Source organism: Balaenoptera musculus, chromosome 5 (assembly GCF_009873245.2).
Source record: "Balaenoptera musculus isolate JJ_BM4_2016_0621 chromosome 5, mBalMus1.pri.v3, whole genome shotgun sequence".
Lineage (NCBI taxonomy): Eukaryota > Metazoa > Chordata > Mammalia > Artiodactyla > Balaenopteridae > Balaenoptera > Balaenoptera musculus.
Window position 1 is genome coordinate 10,810,638 of NC_045789.1, and position 18,992 is coordinate 10,829,629.

The 18,992-nt window shown below is 35.0% G+C and overlaps 1 protein-coding gene across 1 annotated transcript in view; it reads left to right on the top strand.

Moving 5' to 3' along the window:
- Positions 1 to 18,701, top strand: part of MMRN1 (multimerin 1) — a 59,732-nt gene extending 41,031 nt beyond the window's left edge. Inside the window, exons 6-8 of the mRNA XM_036854020.1 lie at positions 638 to 2,626; positions 16,254 to 16,406; positions 17,632 to 18,701. Coding sequence (XP_036709915.1) covers positions 638 to 2,626; positions 16,254 to 16,406; positions 17,632 to 18,053 — 2,564 coding nt within the window. The 3' untranslated portion in view covers positions 18,054 to 18,701. The remainder of the gene's footprint in view (positions 1 to 637; positions 2,627 to 16,253; positions 16,407 to 17,631) is intronic.
- The last annotated feature ends 291 nt before the right edge of the window (positions 18,702 to 18,992 follow it).

Sequence of the window (18,992 nt, forward strand, 5' to 3'; positions counted from 1 at the left end):
GGTTTGAACCTCCTGTGTCCACTTACATAAGCAGACTTTTTTCAATGGTAAATACTACAGCACTACACAATCCACAGTCGGTTGGTTGAATCTAAGGATGTGGAACTGTAGATTCAGAGGAACCTAGGATATAATGGAGGGCCAGCTATAAATTATATGTGGAGTTTTAGCTGTGCAGAGGGTCGGCACTCCAATCCCTGCATTGTTCAAGGGTCAACTGTACTAGAAACCTAATAAACAGTCATGAGCTAACATCAGGTATTATTTACTAAGGCAGAAAGCCCCAAACCATTTATTTTTATACAAGACTAAGGCCAGAATCATTGCATACAAGGCTGTATTAACTGAAGTCGGTAGTAGTTCCTTTATGCCTTTGTCCAGAGAACCTTAGTTCTATGATTCTAGCATGTTCCCAGCAACTGATTTTTTCCCTCAGACTTATCAGTTAAGAGGGTGACCACCTTATATGAACTCTAGTAATTTTTTTAAATTTCATAAGTAAATGTAGTCAAGAGATATTTTTATTATTTCATGTCATTAATGTTTAGTCTCAAACTTTTATCTTTTTAGAACTATCTCAAGTTTACATTATTAAAATCATGTATCATTTATTGTTGTTTATTATTTCTTTCTCCAGGTCTAAAATCCAAAAGCATTAATGATCTGGTGAAAGATATAGTAAGAGAACAATTTAAAATTTTTCAAAATGACATGCAGGAGACCATAGCGCAGCTCTTCAAGACGGTATCAACTCTCTCGGAGGACCTTGAAAACACCAGACAGATAATTCGACAAGTTAATGAAACCGTGGTTTCAGTAGCAGTCCAGCAAAAGTCTGTTTTAATGCAAGAAAACAGGCCCACTTCGACTGATATACTGGATCTAAAAAATCGCATTGTGAATGTAAGACAAGAAATGACTTTTGCATGTGAGAAGCCTATTAAAGAACTAGAAGCAAAGCAGACTCATTTAGAAGGTGCTCTAGAACAGGAGCGCTCAAGGAGCATTCTGTATTATGAATCCCTCAACAAGACCCTTTCTAAAATGAAGGACGTGCAGGAGCATCTTTTATCAACGGAACAAGTATCAAATCAGAAGAGTGTTCCAGCCGCTGAATCAGTTAGCGATAACGTCACTGAATACATGTCTACTCTACATGAGACTGTAAAGAAGCAGGGTCTGATGCTGCTGCATATGTTCGATGATTTGCACACCCAAGACAGCAAGATTAACAATCTCACCCTTGCTTTGGAGATGGAGAAAGAATCTGTCAGGGAGGAATGTGAAGACATGTTATCCAAGTGCAGAGATGATTTTAAATTTCAAATTAAGGACACAGAAGAGAATTTACAAGTTTTAAACCAAACATTGGTTGAGGTTCTCTTTCCAATGGACAATAAGATGGATAAAATGAATGAGCAACTAAATGATTTGACTTACGATATGGAGATTCTTCAACCCTTGCTCGAGCAGGGAGCACCCTTTAGGGAGACAATGACATATGAGCAACCAAAAGACGTAGTAGCTACAAAGAAAAAAGTGGAAAATTTGATTACTGCTGTTAACAGTCTAAATTTGCTTATCAAAGAACTTACAAAAAGATACAACTTACTTAGAAATGAAGTACAGAGTCGTGGGGATTCCTTAGACAGACGCATCAATGAACATGCCTTAGAAATGGAAGATGGTCTAAATAAGACAATAACTATTATAAATAATGCCATTGATTTCATTCAAGATAACTACATGCTAAAAGAGACTTTAAATACAACAAAGTATAATCCTGAGGTCCATCACAAATGTATCCAAAATATGGAAACTATTTTGACATTTATTTCTCAATTCCAACGTTTGAATGATTCTATTGAGATTTTGGTCAATGACAATCAGAGATATAACTTTGTTCTGCAAGTTGCCAAGGCCCTTGCATATATTCCTAAAGATGAAAAACTAAGTCTGTCCAACTTTCAAAAGATTTCTCAAATGATCAATGAAACCAGTTCCCAAGTGATAAAATACCAGCAAAATATGAGTCATTTGGAGGAAAAAATACTCTCAGCCACAAAAATTTCCAAAGATTTTGAAACTCGGTTGCAAGGCATTGAGTCTAAAGTGACCAAGACGCTCATACCTTATTATGTTTCACTAAAAAAAGGCTTTGTAGCTACAAATGAGAGAGACCAGGCTCTACAACTGCAGGTACTAAATTCCAGATTTAAAGCCCTGGAAGCAAAATCCATTCATCTTTCCATTAATTTCTCTTTACTTAACAAGACTCTCTATGAAGCTTTAACAATATGTCATGATGCTTCTACAAGTATATCAGAACTGAATGCTACCATACCCAAGAGGATAAAAGGTTCCCTACCAGATATTCAGCTTCTTCAGAAAGGTCTGACACAATTTGTGGAATCAGTGATTGAAATGAAAACTCAAATTGCCCTATCTAATTTAACTCGGTATATAAATCAATCATTGTCTGGTAGTCTTGCAAATATTGTCAAGTCACAGAAGCAAATAAAACCATTGCTGAAGAAACCCAATACACATAAGAAACCAACAGTGAATGTGACCACTGTCCTGATGGGCCGGACCCAAAGAAACACAGACAGCATTCTACTTCCTGGTAAGCTATTGTTAAAAAATAACTTTTAATCTCTTTTCCTATTTAAGTGGTGTTTAGTAGGTCTGTATGGTTTAGCAAGAGCATAAGATATAAAGAGCACTTACTTAAACTTGAGTAAATAGTTAAGAAATTCAAAGATCCCTGATATATTATTTGAATCTGATTTTATCCTATATAAAGCAGGCATCAATACAAAACAACTGTTTATAGTGTAAATATTTTTCTACATGTTTCTTAACTTTTTTTCTGACAAGACCCCTATAAAACAATCAAGTTTGCCCTTGTAGAACATTTTTCTTTGCATGTGTAATTAAAGGAAGCTATTAGACAATGAGCTCCCTGATGAGTAAGACCAGATTGTATCCTATTCATTTTGGTGTTACCTGGCAAAGGGTCAGTATGCAATAGGAACTCAGTGAATATCTGTTGAATGACTGTCTGGCTGAGCGAAGGTACAGTGAGCAGGTATTCAGTTTGGGCAGATCACAGAAGGCCTTGAATGACAAGCTAAGTATCTTAGTCCCTTTGGGCTGCTTTAACAAAACGCCACAGACTGGGTAGCTTAGAAACAACAGAAATTTATTTCTCGACGTTTTAGAGACTGGAAAGTCCAAAATCAGGGTGCCAACATAGTCACATTCTGGTGAGGGCCCTCTTCCGGGTTCACTTGGTTCCAGTAATTGCATGCTGTGTCCTCACATGGCAGAAGGGGTGAGGGAACTCTGGGGGGGTCTCTTTTATAAGAACACTAATCCCATTCATGAGGGCTCCATCCTTATCTCCTAAGCACCCCCAAAGGCCCCACCTCCTAATATCAGCAACTCTGGAAGTTATGATATCAACATATAAATTTTGCGGAGATACATTCAAGGCATGCAGACATGATTTTGTAAAGAGTGGTCTTCGAAAATTTCAAGCAGAGCATTGGGTATGGTGAGAACTGTATCTCAGAAGCACGAAGCTAGCAGTAGTGTGTAGCATGACCACAAAGAAGAAATCAGAGATACCAGTTAGGACACTATTGGCAAGATCAATGGGAGCCAGATATTAGGAAGAGGTAGTTGAATCAGAGGAGATGGGTATGAATAGTGTCATGAAAGTAATATCAACAGAAACAGAAAGATTGTGGGAAAATTAATGGTCTAAGGAACAACAAATCATGATTCTGGTCCTAGTTATTTCCGTATGTTTCTGTGTAGCCTTGAGTAATTCACCTCTCTGGGTCTCGGCTTCTTCCTTTTATGTGATGGGATTGCAATAGGTATTTTTCTGAGCTCACTAGTAGAAATATGTTGCAGGCTGGATTGCTGTAAAAAAACATGAGCTTTTCTCAGCCTGAATACACAGCCCTTGGGGAGGGGAGAGATCTAGAATATACTGAGGTTTTGCATTTGGGAAATGAGAGGGTAGAAGTACCATTGACAGATGTTGTAAACACCAGAGAAGCATACATTTGGGAAGAAAGAGGAATTTAGCGTAGTGCATATAAACTACTTAATAGTCTCTCTGTATGAAAGAAGTGTTTTATTAAGATGTCTGGCATATGAGTAATATTAAATAATCTTTCCATAATGAAAAGAATAGCTACGGACTCTTACTAAAAGAAATGACAGTGAACCTCTCATATGAGTTTGCTGTTAAAATATACACTCATTTGGATGAATTTTGAATTTTATTGCTTTTTCATTTCAAAAGGGTAATCATTATCCTAGCTTAATATGACCCTTCATGTTTAATCTCTGAATGTTCAGATAATATGAAAAATCACAGAATAATACAAAGTTGAGTTGTCTCTTGACAATTTAAACTATTTTATTTGTTTATGACTCCTTCCAAATTAATCTGACCCAGGAGGACTAATCTTACCATGTGGGATCACAGAACAAATTATTTAGGCTTACATGTTTCCAAGAGAAAAGTAGTATTTCAGTACAAGATGTTCTTACAATAATAATTTTAGGAAAAATATTGAGTTGTTCTTTCTTCGTACTACTTTAATCCTTGGTCCTCTTGTGGCCACTGCAAATGAGTTTCAGTTAAACTCCACAGGATGTGTGATCATACACCAGGCAAACTGTGTCATTTTTTTTTCCTTAAACCAAAAAATACCCGTATCTATCCAGTAAGTATAAATTTAAATAGCTTCAAAATTAATTGAGTTAAGAGACTCAGTAGAACATAAGAACTAATAAACTTTTAGAGTATAAAGAATGCATGTTAGGAGCTTATAAAAATTGCATTGAGATATTTATATCAAGTTGACTCAATATTGGGCTTAATGGGCTAATAATTAACTTAGTACTGATTCTCTTTTTTTTTAATGATGCCTGGATATAATTGTTTCTTGTTCCTTTATTTACTGTAAGTAGAATTTTTATAGGCCTCAAGTTAATAATTAATTAGAAGTTCTTTATCTTTGTAAAGATAACCCATAATGATGTCAGGGCAATACAGGTATATTGGCCTAATTTCATATGTGGGGCAGATATTCACTGTATACAGAATCAGCAACAAAAATGTGTGAGGCCCTTTCAAGTGGATGCGTAGGTATGCGTGCTCATTAAGCTGGCTCTGCTTCTATGGGTCATAAAACTGATGGTATTCACTGAACAGCTGAGCAGGTAAAGTCTGTGCAAGATAATAAAACCAGTGGACTCAGGCTAAATTCTCCTCTAAGAATAAACCAATTGCAAAATAAACTACTTCCTTTGATACCAACTGTGAGACACACCGACACACTAGTTAAATTTGGCTGTGTTTCCTCTGACTTTTCTATGATACTGTAAATACTGTCTAGCCACATTACTCCCCTACCTAACACCAGAAGGTAATTTATCACGATTCTACAAATCTCACAATAATATTATTCAGATTATAGCCACTATCATTTGCAGAATAAATGCAGTTTGTAGAAACAAAAACCACAGAAACATAGTTTATAAAATTTAATCATTTTTTTTCTTTTTTTAAATTGAAGTATAGTCAATTTATAATATAGTGTTAGTTTCAGGTGTACAGCACAGCGATTCAGTTATACGGTTATACATATATGTTCTTTTTTAGATTCTTTTCCCTTATAGGTTATTACAAAATGTTGAGTATAGTTCCCTGTGCTATACAGTAGGTCCTTGCTGTTTGTCTATTTTATATAGTGTGTATATGTTAATCCCAATCCTCATTTATCCCTCCTCCCTCCCCCTTTCCCCTTTGGTAACCATAAGTTTGTTTTCTATGTCTGTGAGTCGCTTTCTGTTTAATCTTAATTTTAATAACTGATAACCTCCTTTGAAGCCAAATAATAGTAATACTATAATGACGTAATATTGGATACCATTTATTAACACTTACTACATCCCAGGCACTGTACAAATTCTACTACATATGTTCTTTCATTTAGTATCTATGCGGTAGCTATCATTATTCTTATTTTGAAGATGAGTAAACTAACCCTCAGAGAGATGAACTAAGGTATCCTGCCTAAGGTCATGCAACTAGTAAGTGATGGAGCCTGACTCCTGGTCTGTTGGACTCAGGGCTCTGCTCTACTACTGTACTGAAGTAGATTGTGAAGTCTATTCACCTGCCTTCCTCTTCCTTCTGCTTGTGTTTGATGAACCATATCTATCTCAGAGTCTGGCCATATCTGAATATCCCATATGGCCAGAGTTGATATTCCCAGGGAGTTCGCTTTCTTGAGGATCCAAATATTACCATTTGTTTCTGCATTGACCAGAAGGAAGTAAAAGGGCTACTTTTCAGTTTAGCTTTTCTGTGTTAGTGGCCAGTGGGCAGTTGTCATTGAAAGTTGGCATCAGTTGTTCACCATATCTTTTTCTTTTTTTTTTTTTTTAATTTATTTTAATTTATTTATTTTTGGCTGCGTTGGGTCTTCGTTGCTGCGCGTGGGCTTTCTCTAATTGCGGCGAGCGGGGGCTACTCTTTGTTGAGGTGCACAGGCTTCTCATTGCGGTGGCTTCTCTTGTTGCAGAGCACAGGCTCTAGGCGCACAGGCTTCAGTTGCTGTGGCACGTGGGTTCAGTAGTTGTGGCTTGTGGGTTCAGTAGTTGTGGCTTGTGGGCTCTAGAGCACAGGCTCAGTAGTTGTGGCGCACGGGCTTAGTTGCTCTGCGGCATGTGGGATCTTCCTGGACCAGGGCTTGAACCCGTGTCTCCTGCATTGGCAGGGGGATTCTCAACCACTGCGCCACCAGGGAAGCCCCACACCATATCTTCTTTGAGCTGATGCAGTAGGAGGTAACATTCAGAGTTCTCTTCCATATCACTTTCTTCTGAGCCATTCCCACATTCAGTTATGCTAATTATGATTCCTCTCAGGCCAATGCTGATAAACTGTTCTGGTTGAATCCCTAAATATTTGATTTGTTTCTAAACAATAGTCCGGTAGACACCAAGAGGATTTTATTTCCTCTTTGAAGATTTGTTTGTGGAGCAATTGGCAGATTTGATCCTGCAGAGCGGGTTTGGCTGCTTGCCTTGCAAGAGGAGCTGAATCCTGAATTGAATTGTTGTAACGATGTCAGCAGCATGGCTGAGGATGCGCCCTCCGCTCGTGAGACCATCGACTTTTTATTTTAACCGTTCCTCCAGTATTTACCAAGTATATTTAACTCTCCTTAATAAACCTCTTTTATTCATCACTGTCACTTTAACTACTCTTCTTAAGAAAGACTACATTCTGTAACAGATTTGGCAGTATACCAAATACAACTTTTTAAATTATCATTTCTGTGACTATAAGCAATTTAAAAGAAAAACTAAGAACCTAGTGAATATTTTACTGTCTTACATCACTTTAAAACCATTTCTAAATTTTGTGACACAGCATAGAGGCAGTTGTGATGACTAAGAAGCACTGAACTTGGAATCAGGAAAACAAAGTTTAAGTCCTGCCTAGCAATGTGTTTATTTGTAAAAGTCATTTATTTTTCTAAAACTTACTTTCCTCATTTATAAAATTAGAATAACATATCTACCTTACAAAGTTTGAGAATCAAAGAAATCAACTTTCATACAGTGTATTATTGAGGTAGTTATGACTATATGATACAATTTTCTCAGCTATATTCAATGTTTATATTTTATTTTCTCTAAAAATTTCACTTAATATTTGATACGTAATTATTTCCATGTAGCAACATAATTTAAATGCTCATGGTATTCCATTGTTCCATCTTCAATTTATGTCACTGTGTTTTAAACTCAGCATACGTTGATAAATGAGCTTATGCTTACCACATAATAAATCAAAAAGAACAGGATTAAAAATATAAAGGCTTAAATGTATAAAAATTCGTGGGTACTGACAAGCACTAAAAAATATCCACAAAAGTTTTAATAAGAGTTTTTTCCAAGGTATTTCAGCTCTTTATATGCTTTTCCATATCATAAAAAAATAAACATTCTCACATATACCTCAGGATAAGTTGACTTCTATACAGAATATTGAATATAAGCTAATTAAATTTTGAAGGATAGCTACTTGAATTGAGTTTACGATGTGTTTTGTAAGTTATCCAAAATGACACACAAGCTTGCTATGCTAGAAGCATTCATGGGACTCAGCATTTAGTTATACACACAGCTAAGGATCATTATAGTGAAATAATAGATGATAGGATCATTATAGTGAAATAATAGATGATAGGATCAGCAAGGGGAAAGACCCAGGCAGAGTCTGGAGAAGTCCGTGCATAGGCTTTCTTATGCTCTATCCCTCCTATGAGGGGGTGTATTTCTATGTGTTCTGTTTTCCAGTCACCAAAAAATGCAGTCACATGTGTGCAATTTTTCTGCCCAGAGAAGACCATCAGATGTTAAGCTCTCAAGGGTTTTACTGGGGCTCACACTGCTATAACAATGTACCATAGATAAGGTGGCTTATAGTCAAGAGAAATTCACTTCTCACAGTTTTGAGATCAGGCCGGCATGGTCAAGTTCTGATGAGAGCCCTCTTCTGGATTGCAGACTGTCAAATTCTTGTTTTATTCTCACATGGAAGAAAGGGAAGGAGTGAGAGAGTTCTCTGGGGTCCTTTAAAAGGGCACTAATCCTATTCATGAAGGCGCCACCCTAAATACCTAAATGACCTAAATACCTCCCACAGGCCCCACCTCCTAGTACCATCACCTGGGGAGTTAGGAATTCCACCTATGAGTTTGTGGGGGACACAAACATTCACTCCATAATAGGGCTGGTCACGTAGGCACCCTCTGTTGAGCACATACCAAAACTCCATACTCTAAAAGGAAAGTAGATGTTCAGCATAAACCATATAGCTTGTCTGAAGAGTCAGGGCACTGCAAAAGACACTTTTTAAATAGTTAGAGAATAGAGAGAAGCCAAGTTCCCAGGCATAGATCAAGGGAAAATCCTTGCAAGTCGGCCTTTCTAAAGGCAGCAGTCTCAGGCCTGTTATATTGACTCTTTTCTGCTCATGATATTAAAGATATTCTTTGTGTCAGAGTTGGTTAGCAAACCTGTCTTCTGGGGACAGCCTCCCCAGTATGTGTCAATAAAACATATCAGTATTGAAAAGAATATTAAATGAACTAGTTTTTGTTCATTGTTCCCTGGGAGAAGAAAAGACTCCCCTAGCTTTCCAGAGGATGCCCCTTTGTAAGGAAGGATGACAGTTGAAGAGAGGATGCTGACAAAATTGACAATCCTTTCCTGCTTCATGTCTTGCAATAAAGTGACCATGGTACCTAAGGTGAACAGTCAGAAACTCATGCATTTGACACTCACATCTGAACCAAAATTTATGACACATGGTCTGACAATAAAAAGGAAATGGGACAGGATACCAGGTTCCATTTACATAGTCACTGCATATGCTGGGATTCGTTTTCTAACAAGAATCACAGGAGCTATTTCTCAACAACAGACTCTTTCTTTGACACCAAAGATTTGACACCAAATTTGATTATTAACTGGTCTGTAATTAAATACACTGAATAGATGTCTTTCCACCAGTCCCTGACAACACTGTAAGTTCAAAATTGCACATGATAGTATTATTTTGTGCTGTATTGATTATCAAACATGAAAAAGAATGTGCTGGGATTATTAAATCACAGATTGTGACCATGTGGCACAGCAGTTTGAGTGGACATGATACTCGCATCTTGACAAAAAAATTGCAGCATAAAAAAATAGCTCTGCCGTATATTAACTGCGTATGAAATTTGAAAAACATACCCTAAAAGTTGTAATTGCCAGTTTTACTATACACAGCCTCAAAGTGCATCTGAATGGAAATAATAAGTATTTTATTATAAATTTAATTTGAATCATTCAAAGCTGTTTATTCTGAATATCATTGTTTTAGGGGAAAATATCACATGGCACTTTGTTGATACTGTGGATTAATGAAAACTCAAGTCTCTTCACCTCTCGAACAAATTACCAGAAAAATTATTACACGGTGTTTGGACAGCTAAAGAAATCAGTGAAAGAAAGTTATTGTGTGTCACTGTGCCAGAGTCATATAGGAATTAAAATACACACCTAACTTTTACAAAAAAGGAAATCAATTTTTATAGTTAATCAACAGTCCTTTAAGAACTCTTTTCTAGGCTTTATAACCCTAAGCAAGTGTTAAATTTAAACATTTTCATGGATATTTAGATTCGAGAGGCATCAGCACAAATATTGTGCCAATAAAATCAGGTATTGTTATAGATGCTTTGGATACATCATAACATTTTTAAAAATTTCTATCTTCTTGGAGTTTACACTCTAGCAAGGATAGAGAAAAAGACATAAGTAAAAATGTAAATTACATAGTATGTTAAAAGGTGATAAATATTATGCATAAAAGAAAAAGCAGAGAAAGGTAGAGAAGCAGAGTTTTGTGGGATGTGCTGAGTGTGTTGGGAGCCAAGTGCAGTATTATTAAATAAGATGGTGGGATAGGCTTCAACTGTGGGAAAAATAGTGAATTCTGCAGGCAACTGGGGATATAATGGAAACTTTGTTATTTTGTTGTAACAAAAGTTGACAGTGGAAGATGTACCTATAGAGTAATGTGATATTTGGTTGTTATGTTTTATGTTTTAAAATTTTTTCCATGTGCTTTTGAACACTATGTTGTTATAAAGCTGTTTTGAATGTGAAAGAAAAGAAACATGCCACAGCATATACTAAGCACTAAATGAATGTTATAGGAGTTCATTATCGTAAGAGTTTCGTGTCTTATTGAGAACTGGATGTTTGGGCAAATCTCATGGAAGAGATAGCTTTGGGCTGAGCATTTATTCAACCATTTACACACTGTGTTGAGTATAATACGTTTAAATTCATCCTGTTGGTAACAATTAAAAATTTTTGAGGAGTATGACGTCACCTTGTATGTGCATTATTAAGATTTATTTTGAGTTCATTCACAGATCAGTTAGAAAATTATTACAGCAGCCCTGGCTTGAATAGATTAAGACTTCAAATAGTGATAGAGAAAGGAACAAAATGGAAACTAGGAATGTTAGTTAAAAGTGAATAAATATTTAGTAGAAAACAGCTAACTGAAAATACAAACTCTTAGAATAAAGAATAACACCAAAGTTTAAATAAAGCATCAGTGATGGGAAGTTGGTCATTCCATTAATGGAAATAGGAAGGTTAAGGAGGAAGTACAGTTGTACACAGGAAGAGAAGTTTATTCTGTGACACATGAGTTTAAAGATCTCTTATCCCTATGGAAATGTCCAGAAGTCATTTACAAATGTAGGTCTGGAACCAAAAGAGGGCTTGTAGCTAAAAAGTGGAAATTATTGCACAGAGGTGATATTTGAGGGCAAAGAAGTGAATTAGGTAGCTAGAGAAAAAGAAGAGAACTGAAGACAGAAACATGGAGATTTCCTTTATTTGAAGAGAGCACTGGGGTTGGGGGAGGAGTAATCAGAACCATCAGAACAAGGAAAGTGCGTGATTCTCTGAACTCAAAGTCTTTAAGAAAAAGAAAAAGACAAAAAGACATAATGATGTAGGAGACCTGTGCAAACAAAATAATAGAAGTAAAAATATTGGGGAGAGGTTTGTTTTTTTATGGTATGGTTTACCTAGAGTTCAGTTCACTGTTTTTGATGTGCAGTCTATGAATTCTGACAGATGTGTAGTCACGCAATCTCCACAACAATCAAGATGAAGAACAGTTCCATCACCCCCCAAAATTCTCTTACGTAACTCTGTAGTCAAACCCTACCTCCACTCCCAGCCACTGGCAACCAGTGATCTGTTTTCTTCCCTTACCCTTTTATCTTTTCCAGAGTATCTTTTAAATTAAATCATACACTGTGTGTAAGCTTTTGAGTCTGGCTTCTTTCACTTAGTATAATATGTTTGAAATCCGTCCATGTTGTTGCATGTATTCCTCTTCATTACCAAGTAGTAGTCCGTTGTATGGCTGTACTACAGTTTGTTTACCCATTTAGTAGCTGAAGGATATGTTGGCTGTTTTCAGTTTGAGGTGATTCTGAATAAAGCTGCTATAAACATTCACATACAGGTTTTTGTGTACACATATGTTTTCATTTCTCTGGAGTTAATATGTACCAGTAGCATAGCTTGGTTGTAAGATAAGTACAGCTTTAACTTTATAAGGACAGGCCAGTCACTTGCTATTTCCATGAATAATGTAGGAGAATTCTAATTGCTCCACAACCTTGCCAGCACTTGGCACTGTCAATTTTGTTTATTTTACCATTTTAATAAGTGTATTACTGTATCTAATTGTGATTTTATTTTGCATTTTCCTAATGACTAACGTTGTTGAGCATATTTCAATATATTTGCCATTTTTAATACTTCTTTTGATTGAAGATTATGAGAAAAAGGCAAAACAGATGATAATATCAAATAAAAAACATTAAATTTTCTGGGTCATGGCTTAAGATAAATGAAAACAGTTTAATGACAAGGGTTATAGTAAATCATCTGGGACAGGGCTACTTCATTTGGTAAAGATTGCTGATATGATTAAATGAGCTTTAAATTATATTTGAAAGGTTGAGAAAAAAGAGCCCAGAAACAATATCAAGAACAACAGATGCGATTTAAAAAGAAGAACAAAAATTAAAACTGACAATTGAAGGAAAAGTAGTAAAGATGGTTAGAAACAATATTTCCATCTGTCTATACACCAATGAACAGAATATGAGTGATTAGAGCAATGAATTTGAAAATTTAATATAAACAACTGTTCACATTTCTAGAAGTTGTTGAAAAGGGACATATGAAGTATTTTTAGAGCAATGGAAGGATAAGCATTATTTGATAGGTATAATTTTGATAAATGATGCAACAGAATAGCATTGAAAATTAATGTATCCATTGGTATGAGGGTGAAAACATGTTAGAGAGCATTGGCATCAGGATGAAAGATAAAGAAAAGTTCTAATGTTGTGTGGATACAGTATCTAGAGCAGATACTGGTGGATTTGTATAATGTTTTCCTCTGTGTATGACAAAACTCACCCAGAGGCAGTGATAGGTCTCCTCAGTAACCTGCTGCAAGCTCCATTCTGCCCTAAGCAGGGATCAGAGTTATCTGCCCTCTACAACGTTACTGTTTAAATGAAGAAATAAACAAATAAAATACTGATGCTAAAATAGAACTAAGCTTTACAAATTTAAAAATAATTTAAATAAGTAATTAAGAAAAGTAAAATATTATGTTATGTAAAACATATTATATATGACATGTTAGGGGTACTATAAATAAAAATAGAAGACATCAATATAAAGTGCCCTTTCATTTTATTCATCAAATACCTATCGAATAAGTGCTGAATGAGCGCCAAGAAAGGTTGAGTGGACAGAGTAGTAAATTCAACACAATCCCTCTTCTCATGGAGTTCAGACATTAAGCAAGTAATTAAAATAAAGAATGGTAAATATTGGCAAAGACAGTGCTTTGAAAATGTAAGGAGCTCTTCAATCAGTTCAAATTTAACATGAATATTTATGAAATATGGAAGTAGGATTAATAGAAAAGTGTAACTTGAGCACACATTAGGGCACAGAAAGCAAAGACCAGAACAAATTGAGACTTATGAAACATTCTAAGACAGTGGTAAAAGAATGTTAGTCATGTTCAGAGCAGGGAAATGAATATTAAAAGATTAGTTATACTCTTTGCACAAGATAGTAGAATGTTGAGTTGGCAGAACTTAACTAATTGTACGATCTCCAACAAAGAAAATAAATGGACTGAAAGGAGTTTAAGAGGTTATGGAAGCCCAAGGTAGAAGCTGTGGAAAGTTTGCTTGAAATAATTCTATGTCTCTAGAAAAACATGCCAGTGACATCATAGCAACAAACTCTACGTGATGTTTGAGAAACTGTGATGAAGGGATAAGAGTATTAGATTAAGGATGAGGTCATCTACTCCATCTTCCATTGATTTGTTTATTCAACTTTAAAAAGACAATTTAGCACTTCTATATGTCAGGCACTGTGCTAGTCAATAGTGACACAAAGTTTAAGAAATGGAGGACCTGAGCCCTCACCTCACAAAAGCCCACACTCATTGGAAGTAAGGACAAGTGAGCAGTTACAGTAGGGTATGATCAATTCAACAGAACTTCAGAGCATCAGACAACAAATAAGAGAATTCACACAATTAATTCTATCAAAAGGGATGAGGAAAGATGTCAGAAAGAAAATGATGCTTTATTGGAGTCTGATTTTTGCTGTTAATTCAAGAAGAAATTGCCTATTGAACACAAATATGTACAGGAACTTATTATAAAGGTACCTAACCATTTTTTAAGTATTTTAGTAATAAAGTAAAAAAATATGAGTCAGATGATATACAAAAGTAGATTTGTAGCTGGTTGTATAATGAAATACAAATAGTAACTTTGTATTTCAAACATAAATACAAACATAACTTTAAATGGAGTATAGTTTGTTAAAATATTGCATCATTATATTGTACACCTGAAACTAATAACATAACACTGTAAATCAACTACACTTCAAAAAAATTTTTTTAATCCTAATTATACAGGCATGCAGTTTAGTCACATTTTATATGAATTAGAATTATTAAATATGAGGTAGAATTATTTAAAATATTTATAGATCTCACTCTTGAGACAGATGTTAAAACAAATAACCCTAAATTTAAAAATCATCAGTGACCATGATTTGAAATGAGTGAATTGTAAACTGTTTACACAATTTCCACAAGGTGGAGCCATAGTGGTAACTGTGGCCAGTAATGTATTCTTCCAACCTTTTCTCTCCACATAATTATGAATTATGTTTATAACCATATTCACAATTTGAGGCTTCCTAAATAACTGAAATTATTCTATATCTAATAAGTGAACTGAAACTTGCCGTCTTCAGCAAATCAAACATATTGGGGATTTACCCCACCCTTTTACTGCTGTCTAATATTCCTTGATGAAAAGATACTATAATTCATTTAACAAGTCCCTCATCAGTGGTCATGTAGGTGTCCTACAATTTTTCACTAGTGCAAGTAATATCATAAAGAACTTTCTTGAATAATTATCTTTGTATACATATGCAAGGGTGTCTGGAATATATATTCTGGCCAGGAGAAATTTCTGGCTCCAAAGCAAATGAACCTTTTTAATTCTGTCAAATATGGTCAAACTGTCCTATTTGAAGGTTCCAACAATATAAGCTCTAACCAACATTGTATGAGAATGCCCATTTTCCTTCATATTGCATGATTATTTTGTTTTTAAATGTTGCCACCTGATAAAATGTTGTTGGTGGTAATTTGTTATTCCTTAATTAGTAGTGAGGTTGAATAAGTTTTGAAAATTTTAATGAGCTTTTGTAGTTTTTGTTCAATGATTTGCCAGTTCATATTATTTGCCCACTTTTCACTATTTTTACAGGGTTACATACTTTTTCTTCTGGGTTAGTCAGAACTTTTCATTTGCTATGATTAGTCATCAGATTGTTGTAGCTGTTAAAAAAAATAGCTTCTCTTAATCTGGCACTTTGAAATTCAATAATGGGTGGTTTTCATTACAAATGAGTTTTAATTCTTAGGTCATCAAATGTCAGGATTTTTCTTTTATGGCCTCTGGGTTTTGTTTATTTTGTTTGTGTTGAAAGAGCTTTCCAAAATTTTAAAGCTCAACAAAGATACTCTTTTTATTTGATTGTAATGCAATTATATATGTTTTTTTCACATTCAGTACTTTTGCACACATGGAATTTATATTTTTATGGATATCCAATTAGCTTAGCACCATTTACTGAATAGACTTTTTTTTTTTTCTCCAATGATTTGAAATATTACTTTTGTCATGTACTGGTTCCAAATATACATGATTGTGTGTCCAGATAGTCTATCTGTTCTCCAGTTGACCAAAATCTTAATATTTATCACACATAAATGCAGTGAATCACAGAATTAGTCCCACTTCCAAAAAGCAGGAAAGGGCTTCAGAAGAAGCAGCTCAGGTAGTTCAGAGATTCGCATGAAGTCCCATGATTACATCGGTGGGTGTCCTGGGCCTGGGAATGCATTTTCCTTATTTCTAATTCTGCTGCAAACTATGATTTGAGATCAACAGGAAAATAGGTCACTTTTACCCTCTTTTATCTTGATTCTTTTTCAGTAACAGAGGAGTATTCAGACTGTAGTAGATCCCCATGCCAGAACGGGGGCACATGTATAAATGGAAGAACTAGCTTTATCTGTGCTTGCCGACATCCTTTTACTGGTCACAACTGTACTGTCAAGGTGGTGGAAGAAAATGCTTTAGCTCCAGGTAAGAGAGTACACGCATCCTTGGATTTGCTCAATGTCATAAAAACATTTTTTGAACTGTTTACGAATGAATGTTTAGACCTGCTTCATCTGGACTCTCTTGAGGATTAATTCCTTTTACTTCTCAAATTAACTGAATAACATACATGATTTTGTCAGGTAAACTCATTGATATACACTAGTTGAAATTTTCAATATTGGTATAATAGAGGCAGTTTATTGAAAACTCCCCCCCCCCACTTATTTTTTTCCTAGTGCATCTTAAAAGAAAATACATATATATATGTATATATGTCGAACTAGTATAAACTTTTTCTCCTCAAACAAGTTGTTAAAGAATACGTCTTTGATTCATATCAGATCTGATCCTTTAAATGAAGCCATAATAAGTGAATAGCAGTATGTCTTCTATGAAGGTCAAGTTCATAGTGTCATTCTGACTGGCTAAGGGCTGTTAGAGCATGCTCAGATGTATTGAGTAGAACAAGATGCCTTTTTGCCCATTTACTTTCGTAAGTATTGGTTGCTATAGATTTACTTCCAGAGTGTACCATTTCTGATTTTTATACAAGAAAATGTGTGCAGGGCTTAAAATATATTCTCTTTAAAATGACAGCAAAAAATATGTTGCAGATCAGCCTTTTCTTAATAGTGCGCTGCAATAATAAAGAGTAAATTTTTTAGTCTGTTTTTAAATCTCAGCCTTTGTAAGTACATTTGGCATTAATTACATAGAAGATGGCTTTTGTCTACTTCTCGATTGTGCATACAATTTCATTGGGTTTCTGTTTTAGCCTCTAGAAACTGTTTGACAAGGTGCTGGAAAAATTGTTTCTGCATCATGTCAGCTTTAATTCCTGCAAGAGGCTTTAAAACATTCTGACATACCATAATAATCATAGAGTGCTTTGAATTCCTTCATCTCTGGAGAGATCAAAGCAACATGCAAATTAATCTTTGAGGCATTTCTATGAGGCAGGTATTGAGTGTTACTACCACTCTATCCTGATCTAAAGGGAGAAACGGTCTCGGAGAGGCTAAGCAATTTTGGGTAGTTCAGGCAAGAAAAGGGGCAAACACCCAAACACATATGCTCTTGTTAAGTCTGATGAATGGCCTTTTTTCTTCTACTAATGCTTTTTGTAACCGAGATAAAATGATAAAGATATAAACAGAACAAGGTCAAAACATGAAAATTAACTCTTTCCATTTTTTTCCGCTAACAGATTTTTCAAAAGGATCTTACAGATATGCACCGATGGTGGCATTTTTTGCATCTCATACATATGGAATGACTACACCTGGTCCTATCTTATTTAATAACTTGGATGTCAACTATGGAGCTTCATATACTCCAAGAACTGGAAAATTCAGAATCCCCTATCTTGGGGTGTACGTTTTTAGGTATACCATTGAGTCATCTAGTGCTCATGTCTCTGGATTTTTAGTGGTTGATGGAGTAGACAAGCTTGCATTTGAGTCTGAAAGTATTAACAGTGAGATATGCTGTGATAGGGTTTTGACTGGGGATGCCTTATTAGAATTAAATTATGGGCAGGAAGTGTGGTTGCACCTTGTAAAAGGAACAATTCCAGCCAAATTTCCCCCTGCTACTACATTTAGTGGTTACTTATTATACCGTACATAAATTAGTGTGAAAGACAGACTGTCACCTTTACTGAGAAGCAGCCAGTGTTTTTATTTATCTTTGCATGCACATTTGCTCTGTTTTTGGTTTTTCCACATGAATGAAAACCAACTTCTTTTTGAAATCTGAGTAAGGCTGCAAGTTTGTTTATTTCATAAAATTATTTGAATATCTTTTGGACAACCTGTATATGGAGTTCTTGCTCCTAAGGAGATTTAGCGGCATGGAAAACAGAGTGCATTTGTTAGCATAAACATTCCTATTTTTGTCTTTTCATGTTAAGGCATTTCAGTGTAAAAGGAATATTATAAAATGACAATCACTCAATATTGCCAGTCACAGTAGTCTTTCCAATAGAACATTTAACTTTTGTTATTCTCTGTGTACATAAATATATAACATATGTTTCTTAAATTCACAAATTCAAATAAAGTACTCAAAGACCAAGAAGTGTTCTTTTAACTTTGATTTTTATTCTTTACTGTTGAGTTGATTAATTTTACATATTAAAATTTTTATTTGTAATGAGAATTTTTAAAGCTGAATTAGAAACTTAAAATATGCTTAACTATTGTTCCCTTCCTAAACTATATTCAATATCCTGTGATCAACCATAATGAAAAATTTGAAAAAAAAAATATATATGTATTACTGAATCACTTTGTTGTACTCCAGAAACTAACACAACATTGTAAATCAATTATACTTCAATAAAATTTTTAAGAAACTATTGTTCCCTTCCTATAATTAGAGAATAAAGTAGTACTTGACACATTTGAACACTTCACCCAAGTCTAAAGATACAGAAGTGGATATTTTACCTGCCTCCATCATACAATATCTATAGGGGAAAAAAAGTAACACTTTTCTCTATTGAGTATCCTGTGGTAACACATGCAGACCTGCCTTATTCTTATAACAGGTGCATATATGCCATGG